Source organism: Petromyzon marinus, chromosome 13, assembly GCF_048934315.1.
Source record: "Petromyzon marinus isolate PM22_M1 ecotype Great Lakes invasive population chromosome 13, UKy_Petmar_22M1.pri1.0, whole genome shotgun sequence".
Taxonomy (NCBI): Eukaryota; Metazoa; Chordata; class Hyperoartia; order Petromyzontiformes; family Petromyzontidae; genus Petromyzon; species Petromyzon marinus.
The window spans coordinates 10409393-10425668 of NC_133679.1; the positions used below are offsets into that span (position 1 = coordinate 10409393).

The 16276-nt window shown below is 41.5% G+C and overlaps 1 protein-coding gene and 1 long non-coding RNA gene across 5 annotated transcripts; one reads left to right on the forward strand and one right to left on the reverse strand.

Moving 5' to 3' along the window:
• Positions 1–1746: 1746 nt before the first annotated feature.
• MARCHF3 (membrane associated ring-CH-type finger 3) lies at positions 1747–16231 on the forward strand. 4 transcript variants are annotated; one of them, XM_076066854.1, is made up of 6 exons: positions 1747–2398; positions 6588–6665; positions 8189–8324; positions 11082–11300; positions 13083–13298; positions 13866–16231. In XM_076066854.1, the coding sequence occupies exons 3-6, from the start codon at positions 8307–8309 to the stop codon at positions 14025–14027; spliced, it is 615 nt and encodes a 204-aa protein (XP_075922969.1). In that variant the 5' UTR covers positions 1747–2398; positions 6588–6665; positions 8189–8306; the 3' UTR covers positions 14028–16231. The 4 variants fall into 4 exon arrangements, with proteins under 4 accessions (XP_075922969.1, XP_075922968.1, XP_032809369.2 ...); XM_032953478.2 differs by having other exon boundaries at positions 1748–2398; positions 8189–8325; positions 11096–11300; XM_076066853.1 differs by lacking the exon at positions 6588–6665.
• LOC142924431 (uncharacterized) lies at positions 10662–11116 on the reverse strand. Its single transcript, XR_012941653.1, has 2 exons — positions 11031–11116; positions 10662–10827 (listed from the first exon to the last, which is right to left on the reverse strand). It is a non-coding gene; the product is annotated as an uncharacterized LOC142924431 (long non-coding RNA).
• Positions 16232–16276: the final 45 nt, after the last annotated feature.

The window sequence follows — 16276 nt, forward strand, 5'->3', positions numbered from 1 at the left end:
ACTGTGTTGTTGTACTTGTGGGCTGGTTTGTTGAAACAAAAACCCTCCCCATTGTTTCAACTGCGCCGCTGGGCGGTGGAATCGAATCGGCGAACTCTCGATTGCCAGTCCAGTTTTGTGCTGAACATTGCACCATGGTAACTGATGATGCAGATCATTACTAATAATTGTGTATGTATGCATGATGTGCATGCTCATCACTCATGGTGATTATCAAAAAAATGTATGCTGATGTACATAATACAATACATGATTATTATTCTTACATTTGTTTACCCGAGGAAAGCCTCAGTCTCAACTCTCTTTCAGTAAGGTCCTGTCAATTCTAGATTTAAAGCTTTCGTGACTGCAAGGATCCATACTCTTTGGTTCTATTCGGTAAAGTCACGTAAAAACAACAAAAAATAAAAAAATTACGACGTTTCGGCCACAACACAAGTGACCTTCATCAGGTGAAGGGACCAGACTGTCTAGAGGACAGCGTTGGAGTGAACACAGCTAAGCTCAGACCGCGACCTTTAAGCTCCTCTCACACAGCTTAAAGGTCGCGGTCTGAGCTTGGCTGTGTTCACTCCAACGCTGTCCTCTAGACAGTCTGGTCCCTTCACCTGATGAAGGCCACTTGTGTTGTGGCCGAAACGTCGTGAATTTTTTTATTTTTTGTTGTGTTTTTTACGTGACTTTACCGAATAGAACCAAAGAGTAAGGTCCTGTCAAGTTTTGACGGTAGGGGCGATGTTGCTATACGTGATCTCAACTGAGTAATACTCTGTTTTTTTCGGTAAAGTCACATAGGTAAAATAAAATAAATGAAAACAACTAAATTGGAATAGTCACAGCAAAATAGCTGTTTGCTGTGACTATTGGAACAGTCACAGCAAAAATTTTCATTTATTTTATTTTACCTAGACTTTACCGAAAAAACCAAAGAGTATGAATCCTTGCAGTCACGAAAGCTTCAAATCTAGAATCAACTGAGCAAGTTTCTGGTAATTTTTCACCATTGGGATGGGTTTGGCCAATTGCAAGGACACTGTTTTGTTTGTTTTAGCTATGGGAGGGAAACCGGAGAACCCAAATAACATTCATGCAGAACAGGTGGAGAACATTAAGCTAAAACTTCTCACGGAGTCGGGAATCGAATCCAGGAACTTTTGACTGGGCGGCACAAGTGTTACTACTGCGCGCCACCGTCATTATCACTCACGCCAAGCCAAACAGATGACCCCCACCTCCCCTGCCACGCCGCACGCACGCACGCATTCATTCTCGCCCGTGCAGCATGGAAATCTGAATCTCATTAGCAGCTCCCCCAGCACGTGGAGCCGACATCTCCGCCCACACTCGCCCAGGGCTGGGCCGTCTGTTCATGGGGAGAAGGGGGAGGCGAGGGCGGGGTGGGAGGGGGATGGTGTGGGAGGGGAGGGGCATGGGGTGGAAGGGGAGGGGCGTGGGAGGGGCATGGGGTGAGAGGAGAGGGGTATGGGGTGGGAGGGGAGGGGCATGGGGTGAGAGAGGAGGGGTATGGGGTGGGAGGGGAGGGGCGTGGGGTGGGAGGGGAGGGGCATGGGAGGGGAGTGGCATGGGATGGGAGGGGCATGGGGTGGGAAGGACATGGGGTGGGAGGGGCATGGGGTGGGAGGGGCATGGGGTGGGAGGGGAGGGGCATGGGGTGGGAGGGGAGGGGCATGGGGTGGGAGGGGAGGGGCATGGGGTGGGAGGGGAGGGGCATGGGGTGGGAGGGGAGGGGCATGGTGACATATCGCATGCGGCCCACACCTCTTGCTACGCACGACCGTACCAGACGGGAGCAGTGTGCTGGCTATTATAGCACAGCCGAAGCACTGTAGTACTGTAGGCAACCAGAACAACAGCGGCTACGAGGAAGGCGCCAGCACAATCTCTTTGGTTGACAGCAGCAGCAGCAGCAAACACAGACTCGTAACGTAATCGCCGTGTGCCTGTGCTGGCTACACCAGTGACGTGCTGTTGTGCGTGGTGGTAGTTAGCAGTGGTGGTAGTTAGCAGTGGTGGTAGTTAGCAGTGGTGGTAGTTAGCAGTGGTGGTAGTTAGCAGTGGTGGTAGTCGTGTTGTTGTTGTTGTTGCCGCCGCGTGAATCCGGCGTCGAGCGTGGCCTCGCGGCGAGCAATGTCGAGAAGGCGGCTTGGCCATTAAACGCCAGGCAGAGCGCCGTGTCTACGAGCCCCCCCCACCACCCACACCTTGTCGTCTCGTCCGCCTGACACGAAGAAGGCTCAACGAGGAGGACGAGGAGGAGGAGGAGTCGTCGTGTAGACAGGCCCCGAACTACGACGCTGGTGGTGGCGTCTCGGTCTCTCGTCTCAACGGGAGAGAGACGGGTCAAGTGGTGGTGGTGGTGGGCGGTAGACCAAACAAGGTACGTGTTGTTGTGTGTGATGTATAGTTGCTGCTGCTGTTGTTGTTAGAAGGCAAAGACGGGCAACATCCACGTTGCAGGGGGGGGGGGGTTGGGGGGGCGGGTTAGATAGCGTAAATAAATATAAATGTGTCGTCAAAACCCGCCACCACCCGACACAGCCAACTAGTAAGGAAACAGAACGTGGCCGATTCGTCACTAGTACAGCACTAGAGTGTAGTGTATAGTAGTGTGTAGTGTAGTATACTAGTACAGCACTAGTGTATAGTGTAGTGTATAGTGTAGTGTATAGTAGTGTAGTATACTAGTACAGCACTAGTGTATAATGTAGTGTATAGTAGTGTGTAGTGTAGTATACTAGTACAGCACTAATGTGTAGTGTATAATGTAGTGTATAGTGTAGTGTAGTATACTAGTACAGCACTAGTGTGTAGTGTATAGTGTAGTATACTAGTACAGCACTAGTGTGTAGTGTATAGTGTAGTATACTAGTACAGCACTAGTGTGTAGTGTATAGTGTAGTGTATAGTAGTGTAGTATACTAGTACAGTACTAGTGTATAGTGTAGTGTATAGTAGTGTGTAGTGTAGTATACTAGTACAGCACTAGTGTGTAGTGTATAGTGTAGTGTATAGTAGTGTGTAGTGTAGTATACTAGTACAGCACTAATGTATAGTGTATAGTGTAGTGCATAGTAGTGTGTAGTGTATTATACTAGTACAGTACTAGTGTATAGTGTAGTGTATAGTAGTGTGTAGTGTAGTATACTAGTACAGCACTAGTGTATAGTGTAGTGTATAGTAGTGTAGTATACTAGTACAGCACTAGTGTATAGTGTAGTGTATAGTAGTGTAGTATACTAGTACAGCACTAGTGTGTAGTGTATAGTGTAGTGTATAGTAGTGTAGTATACTAGTACAGCACTAGTGTGTAGTGTAGTGTATAGTAGTGTGTAGTGTAGTATACTAGTACAGCACTAGTGTATAGTGTAGTGTATAGTAGTGTGTAGTGTAGTATACTAGTACAGCACTAGTGTATAGTGTAGTGTATAGTAGTGTAGTATACTAGTACAGCACTAGTGTGTAGTGTATAGTGTAGTGTATAGTAGTGTGTAGTATACTAGTACAGCACTAGTGTATAGTGTAGTGTATAGTAGTGTGTAGTGTAGTATACTAGTACAGCACTAATGTATAGTGTAGTGTATAGTAGTGTAGTATACTAGTGCAGCACTAGTGTGTAGTGTATAGTGTAGTGTATAGTAGTGTGTAGTGTAGTATACTAGTACAGCACTAGTGTGTAGTGTATAGTGTAGTGTATAGTAGTGTAGTATACTAGTACAGCACTAGTGTGTAGTGTATAGTGTAGTGTATAGTAGTGTGTAGTGTAGTATACTAGTACAGCACTAGTGTGTAGTGTATAGTGTAGTGTGTAGTGTAGTATACTAGTACAGCACTAACCGGTTGTGTGTTGGGAGAGCCAAGCCACAGCATTTACAATCCGAGTACCGGGAATCATCTCGCCAATTTGCCTGCCGTGTTGTTTCCAGATAAAGAATGAGGAACAGACCACCCTCGACTGGTGGACGAGGTTTAAATGTCTCGATGGTTATCTTGGTGTGCTCACAAACTCATCATCATTTTGTATGCGTCAGCCGCGGATGATATGCTGTCGCAGTGTATTCAATACACATCACGTACGCGTTGGCTCAAATAAAAAAAAGCGAGGTTTGTAAGATTATTAAGTCACACCGGTGTACTGATTATCTGAACAACAGAAATGTCTCGACGATTATTCGCAAGGGTGATTTAACGTTATGTTACGCTTCATAAACGACAACATCTATCTGCACCATGTCTCTCCAACAAGCAACCTGAAGGGAAATGCTGCATGACGAGACGTGGGAATAGTGTACACCAGTAAACCTTAACCTGATCCGCATACCGTTTGGCTACTTGTATTGCCACAGAAGACGCCTCGTACAGCTGCGCGTTGACGCATCGTGCAGCTATTTATATATGCTATATTTTTCTACGTTGCGTGTTGCTTTCACCCAGTGTCAAAAAAGGGGGCCTTGGCACTCACGATCGTGGGAATGTTGCCAAGCAATAGCCCGGGTTTAAAAAGTAGAGTTTCGGGTTTGAGTGCCACTGTTGTGTGGTGGGCACGCCGATTTTGCTCGAGGTGGGGGGAAAAAAGTGCTTTAGGCAATTTTGGTACATCAAGGTTCATACGTTGTACCCTCAAAGCTTGCCTTATAATTTACAATGCTATCACTGCAGATCACGTTTCACGTCCTTAATGTGGTGTGGCCACAAAGCTGGGTTTCTCCTTATTTTCACCCGTGTGGTGTGCTGTGTTGGAAGGACCTCTTCTTACAAGAGTAGTTGTTTTTAATAATTAATCTTGCAACGTGTGTTTAAAAAAAAAAAGAATCTCTAAAATAAGTTCCTGAAAATAAGCCACAGTGGGTTTGTGACCGTGCAGCCAAAATTACCAATTTACGGGACCATACAGTAAACAGCAAAACTACTCACGAATTCCATCCTGAAGCACCTATCATCGTGGCCTATCAGACCTCGCGACTTTGTCATCTAGGTCCTGGACTTATTGCCATATGCACACAGAGAATCGCTCACAAATCCTACCCCCCCCCCCTCCTTCACTTTATCTTTGGTGGTGGTAGTGGTCTAAATGTAAGGATAAGTCAAAGTTCATGAGCCCCACTGTATTAAAGGTCTGGGCTTTTGTTGACAGTTTTGGATACACCGTTCACGACGCTTTGGGGGACACACGTGTTATGAATGTATTACACTATGTAACATAATTTTTGTTCCTGGGTAGTAAAGTGTTATTTCGTAATTGCTTCTGCCTAAAAAGTATAGAAAATGGCTATTATTCCCCACAAACTTTGCTTTTGTGACCAGGACGGTGATATTTTGAAATGTACCTATTTTCAATGAGAAAACGGGCAAATTTGTATTTATACTAAAGTAATACATAAATTACTACAAAAAATTTAGAAGTGAGTAGTTTTTCGAGATTTACGGTTATACTCTAAACCACTTTCACGAATCAGCCCCCCAATGTAGTCTCCCATCATGTTCTCGTTATACTGTCCTTGGTAGCGGCATTCAAAGTCCAGTATATCCTGGTGGAAGCGCTCGCCTTGCTCCTCCGAGTACGTTCCCATGTTCTCCTTGGATTTATCAAGATGAGCATCAAGTATATGGACTTTGAGGGACATCCTACAGCCCATTGTGCCGTAGTTCTTCACCAGAGTCTCAACCAGCCCCACGTAGTTTTCGACCTTGTGATTGCCCAGGAAGCCACGAACCACTGCGACAAAGCTGTTCCAAGCCGCTTTCTCCTTACTAGTGAGCTTCTTGGGGAATTCATTGCACTCCAGTATCTTGTTTATCTGTGGTCCGACGAAGACACCGGCTTTGATCTTTGCCTCAGACAGCTTAGGGAAGAAGTCTTGAAGGTACTTGAAGGCTGTCGACTCCTTATCTACAGCTCTGACAAATTGTTTCATAAGGCCCAATTTGCTGTGAAGGGGTGGCATCAGCACCTTCCGTGGGGCCCACCAGTGGCTCCCACTTGACGTTGTTCCTCCCCATAGAGAACTCGGTCCGCTGTGGCCAGTCCCGCCTGTGGTAGTGCGCCTTGGTGTCTAAATATTTTGTAGTGATTTTTGTATTACTTTCGTATAAATACATGTTAATTTTGATTCATATGGTTTTTTCTGACTTTATGTTAATGAAAAGACACAAATTCGCCCGTTTTCTCATTGAAAATAGGTAAATTTATAAATATCACTGTCCTGGTCACAAAAGCTAAATTTATGGGGAATAGTAGCCATTTTCTGTACTTTTGAGGCATAAGCATTTACGAAATAACACTTACTACCCAGGAACAAAAAAAATGTGTTACACAGTGTTATTAGTGTCAGTGCTGGGAGGCGAATGCAGAACTAGCAGCAGTGTGGGATGTTTCCCCGGCAGAGTATTCAAACACCGAATGTTTATTTTGATGGATGTTACGCATGTTTTTGGTCGTCAAAGACCACATGCTTGCACTTGGCATTAGCATCACTTTCATATAACAGTAGTACTGTATGCGGTGCAATACTCAAGTTGCATACACGATACCGTTTGCTCTAATTGTGGATAATGTTCTGTATTTACAGCTATTTGTTAATTCTCACCACTGTATGAGGGCCAAGTTTGACCATTCCTTACGACTCTGTTCTTCACGGGTTTGTGAGGTGGGTGGCCTAGAACCATTTTTAGATACCACTCGCCACTGACGTTAGCCGTGGCCTGGAATTAACATTGGATTGGCTGGTTAATGTATTATATACCCATCTACACTGACCAGCATGGTGAAGCATGGTCTTATAACCCCTCACGACCCGCAGCAGCATGGGGAAGACCCTCATTCAGCAGTGGATTGATGAAAAGTTCTGTTTGTGTACAGTGTTCTGCATAGTTGTTACGGTGTTTTCTGGGACTTCATTATGTCTATTATTTGTGTGTGCGAATGAGGAACAACGCTTATTTACCAAAGTTGGTTCGAGGCAAATTTAAATATGTCTTATCATTTTGTGCTAGAATTATGCGGCTGACACGCAGACATATCTTCTTGCACCCAAGCTTTTACATGAAGGTGAAGTAAGCATAAGTTAGTGATTCCGTATTCGCTCCTAAGGGTACTTGTGCAGACCCATATAACGTGGGAAGAAGCTGACCCTTACTAGTCATTAATCAGCCCTGGTAAAATAGCAATATTCCCCGTGGTGAGTTTCTGTTCACTTTTTAAGGCCACGACTACTAGAGACTAAACCGAGTAACCTCTCGTCTCCCAAGTAGGGATTGGCAATTTATTGTTGTGGCCATTTGGAAAGATTTGGCTTCTGGCTTGCACAACTGCCTTGTTATCAAAAGTGGTTAATATCCAGAGAGAAGTGCTCTGGAAAATTGAAAGCCTACAGTGCAGTTGCGTGATATATTTGTTCGTTTTGCTGAGCACAAGTACAGGTCTTTCACAATCGTACAGTGGCGGAGTGCGCTGTTTGTTATTTGTTCACCATAAAGCATTGTAGAAGTTCTCGGAATGCAGTTGTGCTGCTTACTGTCCACACTCAAATATGAGTAGACAGTAAGTTAATGCACAACTCTTTATTGTGGCTGCCCTGTCAAACTTTAATCTAGGTTACTAAACTACACTTGACTCACCTTTGGCCAGTCACACAACACATACCTGCTGTAGACGTAATGCCTAAATTACAAAATTGCAATAAGTTTATCATTAGTACCGGAGTTTGTTTTGCTTCATCTCTAATTGTTGCAGCATTCCCCAATTGGAGGGTATTTTCCATCCGCTCGAGCCCACAAATGGTAATTTTATGGTTCATTGCTTATGAGGTTGAAACCAGCTTATTATGTGCAATTTGTGTTTGTTTACATGCAAGGTTCAAAACAAACACATGTAAAAGCATAATATAATTTATCCTTATCAGTGGACGGCGTTTTTTTATTTATTCGGTCCTTTAACTAGGATACAAAATACAAACCTAATTAAGCACTTTGTAAATTCCAGCCTCAGTTTGTATTCCTCCCACGTCTGGTGTTCTGCATTGTCGGGTGTGTTGTTTTTTTTACGGATGGATGATGCCGGTATGCTGAGGATGTGCGGGGCTGATTAATACGGCGTTAGACACAGCTGATGTAACATCGCTGATGCGTTCGCAATGTTGCCTACAACATTGTTTCGCGCCCACTGTTGCAGGTAGGGGCGTTATGGCGGAGGGTTCGTCAGGCATCCACAGACATGCCCTCCCGGTGGCATAAATGAACAGCACGTCCAATGTCCACAGCGGAGGAGAAGCCAGCCCCTTCCTCTGAGCATGGGGGAGACCAGTACAGGTTGGTCCACGCATTTGAACGTAACCCTGTGTTTTTCTTCCTGGCTCTACCCTGCATGAACATTTGGTCGAAAGGCCGCCTGCCATGTGAGTGATAGAGTAAAGTGTGGGTGCTCCCACCTTTTCCAGGACGTCTGGCCCAGTGTGGACAAGTAGGCAAAATAATATTTTAGAGAGGTCTCCTGGTGCTCCTTCGAGTGGATGCCCTTTTGGCAGTAGTGGTGTGAGCAAGCAGTTGTAAGTCTGCATCTTTACCTTTACCCAATGTATAGGAAAAGCAGCTATTCTTCAAATAGGGGCATATAAGAATGCAGTTATTGTCAATTTACAGCCCTTTGTCAATTTGCTACTGGATGTCGGCCTCCCCACATCACGTCGGTTATGAGGGTTGTTTTACCATACTTCACTACACTGGTCATTGTGGGTTGGTGAAGGATTGTTTGATATATGACTTCTAACTGATGTTAGCTATGGCCAAGTATCAGACTCATGTGGCCAGGTTCATAGTGCAGTGTGCAGACTACTATGCCACTTCTTCACAGGAGGGACATTGGTGGCTTATTCAAGCCAACTGCTTATGTATACAAAACACTCATGATGTGTGTCAAGGATTTGGTGGTAGTATAAGTAATGAACAAAAGTTTGCCTCTGTATAAAAAATAATATAGCATTTTAGTTGTTGGGTCGGATGAATCGCATATAGATCCAATGGTTTAAAGCTTTCGTGACTGCAGTAATTCATATTCTTAGTTCTTTCGGTAAAGTCACGTTGAAGGGAAACAACAAAATAATAAAATATATATAAAACAATACAAATTCTCACGACGTTTCGACCATAACACAACGGTCGAATTTAGGTGTGTCGGTTTGCATAAATTTATTTATTTTTAAACGGTGTATTTATTTATTTAAAAAAACGTTAGCGCCACGCGCAGCGATTTGGCCGTTTATTTAGACGGACTAGTCCTTCTATGTTCTGAAAAGAGGAGGGGGGAGACGAATTTTTTTTTAATGTATGCTGTCTGAAAGCCACTAAGCGTGAACAATCAATTAAGACCTGAAATGGTTTATCAAATCTTTCCAATGATTGCTAAGCTAGAATCCATCTTCTCGGTGGAAATTGTCTCTGTGCTTGTATATGTGGATAGCCTCATGAACGAATCTCTCATGGTAGCCAGATGGCATACAAAGAACCTCTGTCTTGGAAAAGTCAATGTCATGTGACATTGACTAACACGGTAGGACCAACACCTCGGCCGTGGCAGATCATTGTTATAATTCAGTAGGCTCACATGACATTGACTTTTCCAAGACAGAGGTTCTTTGTAAGCCATCTGGCTACCATGAGAGATTCGTTCATGAGGCTATCCACATATACAAGCACAGAGACAATTTCAACCGAGAAGATGGATTCTGGCTTAGCAATCATTGGAAAAATTTGATAAACCATTTCAGGTCTTAATTGATTGTTCACGCTTACAGTGGCTTTCAGACAGCATACATTAAAAAAAAATTAGTCTCCCTCCTCCTCTTTTCAGAACATAGATGGACTATTTAACATGTAGGCTTTCGCGACCAATATTATTAATATAATAAAGGCGATCTAACCCAAAAACCTTTATTATGAATAGATGGACTAGTCCGTCTAAATAAACTGCCAAATCGCTGCGCGTGGCGCTAACGTTTTTTTTATAAATAAATACACCGTTAAAAATAAATAAATTTATGCAAACCGACACACCTGAAGACGACCGTTTGTGTTATGGTCGAAACGTGATAATTTTTATTGTTTTATATATTTTTTATTATTTTGTTGTTTCCCTTCAACGTGACTTTACCGAAAGAACTAAGAATATAAGATCCAATGGTCTTAAATATTCTTGTTTAAAAATATATATTTAAAACCATTAGACCTTTAGCAGTTGCCATGCTGGTCTCGTTATTCTTCAAAAGTTTTTTTTTTAACTATATGCAGGTTTGGGCTACATCTGGTATTGTAGCAAGCCCTATCTGAAACTCATCTAAGTTTTGAAGAAGCTTTGATATATGGATAAAATAACCAATTTACTTAAACCTTCCTTGCATATTTTATGGAAGGAAAAAATATCTTTCTCTGAATGACATGACAGATAATTTTAATGGTGTTTAATTGCTCCATTAACATGAATAAATTTGTCCTGTGATTCATTTTGGTTCTAAAGGCTGAAGTTTTTGATAAGTGGGATAGTTTTTAGATTTTAAATGACACTTATTTTCTAAAATTGGAAATCATTACTTTTCTGCGATGGTGGCTTTTTAAACAATTTTACTCAATTATAAATGAGAAACAAAACGAAATTCAAGTCTCACATCGTTAAAGTTTTAATGACGCATCAAAAATGCTGGCCTACCGTCCACAAACCATCTGTAAAATATTGACAAACCTTCAGAACCATTAAATGTATAAATATATACCCGGTTCTGAATTGAAATGTTTCGGTCGAGTTGTGTTCAGTTTTGCATCCTAAAATACACAGGAAATATAGGTTAATCATTTAGTGCTCATGACCAACCAGCGTATTTTATTTGTTACACGGATGATCCCGTTTAGCCAGTTTCCCGGCTATTTTACATGGAGATCCGTCGTGCATGAGGATAGCTGCAATAAAACAGTAAAAAAAAAATCACGGTGAAATTTCACAGGCATTTTCTAGTTTATTTACAAACCTGAATTGTACGCTTGGATTTTTATTTTGTATTCCTGTCTTTTGCTCCATGGGTCCTGTGTGGAGTGCGGGAAGCGAAAGCCCCTTCTGTCGGATCTGTCACGAGGGCAGCGCCCAAGAGGAGCTGTTGTCCCCATGTGAGTGCACCGGCACCCTGGGCTGGGTGCACCGGAGCTGTCTGGAGCACTGGCTGGCAGCCTCCAACACCAGCTACTGCGAACTCTGCCACTTTCAGTTTCTGGTGGAGCGCAAGCCACAACCGTTAACGCGGGTACGTTTTTGTATGCAAGACCATTTGTTCTGCAAGGAAGTACTGTACCTACTTGTGCTTCCGGGCGATGGTGGCGCACGCCTGTAATGCACCACTGTGGAGGTGACTGTTGGTGGATCGCACGAATGTTGCAAAACTCCCAGCCCCTTGGGCGTTGAAGTGCCATACCTTGGCTTGTCAGGAGAGGGCAGAAGCGTACAGCAAAATGTCGACTCGGAATTGCGTTTGTATGGAATTGAGTGTTTCCCCCTCGCACATGTGGAGCTTCTTTGGGTACTTCGGTTTTTCCCACATGTAAATACTCATTAAATGGTGAATAACTTTTTAATATATAGAGGACCACGGAGCTTAGGCATTGTCAGCCCGCACCTCCGATTAGCATGGTTGGCTACATACGGTGCGAAAGAAGTTCAACATAATACATACATCACGTGGCTGCCTTCATGCTTATCTGTGGTTCCTCGCTCCTGAGTCCTTGTGTCTCCGACAGTGAATACTGTGTGTTACAAATTGAAATTATTATTCCAGCATGTTTTTATTCTTCTACGATTAACTGAATGTACAGCATTTAGTATTGTGAAGTTTTAACGGCATAACAAAATATTGATTACATAGTGCCAATCATCCTTAACAGAACCCTTTGGAAGGTTTTAAACTTTGGCTTTTATTTATTGTTGTATATAAGGCCATGGCTTTTCAGCAAATGCAGTGCATCTGCATAGAATTGGGAGATGCACTGTATTTGTGTGTACAGATAAGGTCTTGTTTATTGTTTTCTTTTGGGAAATGTATATACAATATCTGGTTTTATAATTTCACTTGACAGTTGTACTATATTGTCCTGCAGTTAACGATATTTTATGATGCAAGACATATGTGTTAAAAGTCGTGTTGATGTTTAACCCGAGTTGATGGCCCCAGCTTCATTACTTAATATTGATAATCGTATATATTGATTATCATATACAATTGTAGTTTGCTCTTTGTTGAAATGTATATTTGAGGGCCACTACAACTTTGTCGATCCATTTATATTCCCTTTTAACTGGTTGCACTTTAATTTTCCTGTCTGCCAGCCAACAGAGGCCATAATTCCTGAGAGTTAACGGGGTTGGGGGGCTTCAAACACTATCACATTCCTGATAACTAACTTGGAAAGAGAATAGATTTTCGGTGCCTATCTTACAGTAGAGGTATATTTTTACTTGTGAGCTTTAGTACCATTAAATAATTAGTACATTTGTATTTCATCACAAGGTAATTTTGGTCAAAAAGAAATATTGTCTAATACTGTAGTACTGTACTCCAAGACATAATTACATCACTAAATATAATCTTCTCTGCGAAACGGTGTAGGAAAGTGCACCCCCCCCCCCCAGAGTAAGAAATGTCACTTGTAGGGGTCTCAAAAGTAGCAGTTAGAATCGCCATCTGTGTCCGGCTCTAACACACCAGGAAGCACTGCTGTGCGAGTTCCAAATGGAAACTTTATCTCATCACCCAAGAAAAATGTGCCACTGTTAATCTTATTTTTGTAGTGCTTTTTAATTGCAGAGAGCCCAACTGTTTAGATGGAATATCCCTTGCCAATAAAATTTCGTAACCAAACATTTTTTTAACAAGCCTGACTACTGAAGAAACGGATCAAACCCATTTCAGTTTTCCTGCTGCTGGATGTTGGTCTGGAAAGCCAATAGACTGATTAACTAAAACATATTTTTATTTATGTGGAGACACAAAAACAGTGCTGCTTATATAATTTTGTTTGTGAATTTTCTGCAGTGGCTGAGGAACCCCAGTCCCAAACAGGAGCGAAGGACTCTGCTGAGTGATACATTATGCTTCCTGTTCATCACACCACTGGCCGGCATATCAGGGTGGTTGTGCCTCCGTGGGGCAGCTGACCACCTAGAATCTGGCAACCGCAGTCAGCTCGAGGCCGCTGGGCTCATCGGACTCACCGTAGCTCTGCTTACTATTTACCTCTTCTGGACAGCAGTGAGTATTTTTTCTTCCAGCACCTAATTTTGATTATTTTCCTGTGGAAAACAACTCTTATTTGTGATTATCTCGGTGGACTACCTATGTAAAATATTTTATATTATGCAAGTTGTGGTTCAATTGTCACTTTTTATCCTTGTCTTGTTTTTTCAGAAAAGTACCATTTTAGTAAAACCATTACTAAACATAATTCATAAGTTTTTATGTATCTCGTTGGCAGACTGCAAGTTGCTACTGCTAGGCAAATGGCTCCATTTTCTTCTTCCTATTCCCAAGTTTTTCCTGTTGTGGCTTAACTTATTCAATTTGTCTATCTCTGCTGCTGCCTTCCTCTGCCTGTTTGGCCTTTTCTCAGTGTCCACTCCGTAATGGTGTCCATCTCTCAAGTTCTCCTGATGTGGCCTGCCCTTTCCATTTAAGACTGATCCCCTAGGGGAGTCTATTACACTTACCCTTTCGATAAATTTTTGACAAACATGTAGATTTTTATATGCCACTTGTTTCAATACATTAGCAGTTGTTTTTGTGAATCGTATAAACCTTAGCTCTTGATGTTGTTTTTAGGTTTCTGTACGCTATCACATACGACTGTACCAAGAGTGGAGGAAGACGCACCACCGAGTGAAATTGCTCACACCGCGACCCACTGGCCTGCCTGCCTGCCAGAACCCCTTGCTGGGCCCTCACCAGCCAAGCAAGCGGCTTTCTTCAGAGACTGTAGTCTGATAGGTATGTCAGGAAACTTTCAGAAATCTTTTTTTCAACTATCAACACACGGCGAACTTATGTTCCAACATTGACTGACCATTCTGAGGAAGTCCTGGAACTGCCAGGAATTCAAGTTGACAACATGTGATAACCATCTCCTGCAGCCTAAACATAGATTGGACTGTAATGTCATGTCATGCTGGGACAAATACATTTGGGTCAGTGGTTGAAATAAAACATGTACTTGTGGTTTATCAGATAAAATAGTTAACAAGCTTGCGCATGTATAGCAACTAATAAGGGTATATGGTTTACTACTCTTTGGGTCTTTCGGTAAAGTCATGTAGAAAGAAAAATAATAAAAAATCACATTTCAATCGCAACACAAGCAATCGTCTTCAGGTGTATTTTTTCACCTGAAGACGATTGCTTGTGTTGCAATCGAAACGTCGTGATTTTTTTTATTTTTTTCGTGACTTTACCGAAAAACCCAAGAGTGAATTCCTGCAGTCACGAAAGCTTTAAGTTAAGATTTATATGGTTTACTTTTAAATGTTACCAAAAGTAGCAGTTTAAGTTTTCCGTAATGACTGACAGTAATATTTAAGTTTATCATTTGAAATATAACAAGTCAAACTAAATTGTGGAATAAAATGCTCAATGTTGTCATTCATAAGCATATCAGACCGAAAATTTGAATTTTATAAAATATATAAACATATGCTTTTTTAAAAAGCCTTCAAATCGTTTTCCCTATATCATTGTGGCTCTACATAGAAGTACATAAAAATTATATTAACATTTTGGGAAGTACAGTAAATATGTAACTGCAAATGTATATTTTGTATTGCATTGTTTAGACTGCATTTATCATTTATCAACTTGTGATCTTTAACACTTGGCCAAGCAACTTTTTTTATGAACATTTTAAATATAACCAACATAAACCAGGAACAGCAGTTAACTATAAATTGAGCTTTTAAAGAATGCAAAAATACAGTAATCAAATAATCAATGTTTGATACAAAAAATCGTTTCAACATTGTATCAATGAGCATTAGCATTTGTACATTTTAAGTAAACATTGGCACTCGTAACGTTTTATAATCTTTTAATATTTGCAATGTTTGGAATTTATTAATTCTGTTGGACCAATGGGATAAACCTGCTTGCACATCAGCCCATTGACAAAAACGGTGAGTTCTGCATTGCAATAGTGAAATGAGTTAATATTCTATTAAATAGATTTGTCCAACTTCATTACATTTTAACAAATTAAAATTGCATATAACAAAATGGCACTTATATGTTTACAGTAGCTGGAAATGTCAGCATCCCTAAGTATTTGTGACAGGGTTAAATATAAGTTAATAAGAGGGATTATTTGGATAAAGCCACTAAATTTGAGGTGGCTTGATCGCTCGGGTTAAGAGCACTGGGTTGGGCCCTGCTGGGTTTGAGGCAGCTACCTGTGATTAAACCGTGTTCAAGTGCAGAGTTCATGGTCTTAGTCCCAATCACTGCATAAGAAAGGATTAAAATGAAAGCTTGGTTTTGTACTTAATTTGGCTAAATTCCAACCTGAAAATAAAAATATTGGTTTGTCATGTGGTCAGAGTATCTTTGTAGCAGGGTATGTGAAAAATTGCTGCCCCCTAAAGGTCACTTAGAATAAATTCTGTAGTATCTCCTTTCGGACCAATCTCTTAACATTTAATTACGTTCTACAAGCGGTCTTAATATTTCTGATTAACAGAACTGGTTTAAGTCCAGAAAAAGAAAACAAATATAATGTACCAAGTTACTTTGTTTAGTTATGGGGAGATTGAAGACAAAATTAGGCATGATATTAAGCGAATTGACTGCTCAACGTCTGGGACAAGTGTTTTCCACTGGACCACGTGATTTAGGGAATGTTGCCTCCATTGATTATTGCTAATTTTTAGCAATCAAAAGTTATGAAATAACAAAATATCCATGTTTAAATCTATGCATGTTGTGCATTAATGCAGATGCTAGTACATTGTGTAATACCTTATTAAAATACAATGAGAAACAATGTATTATACTCATAGCAGTTGTGGCAAGTTTAAATAAAAATCCGTAACTTTTTTTTGCAATTTTAAATATTGTCACATAAGTTGGAGTAAACTTTGCTTGTATTGTGTTTTGCCACTGCAAACTAAAATGATAATAAACTCTGCTGTGTGAATTTACCAAAATTGATTATGGCTTCGTTGGTGAAGTAAACGTTTAGCCTCCGGTAT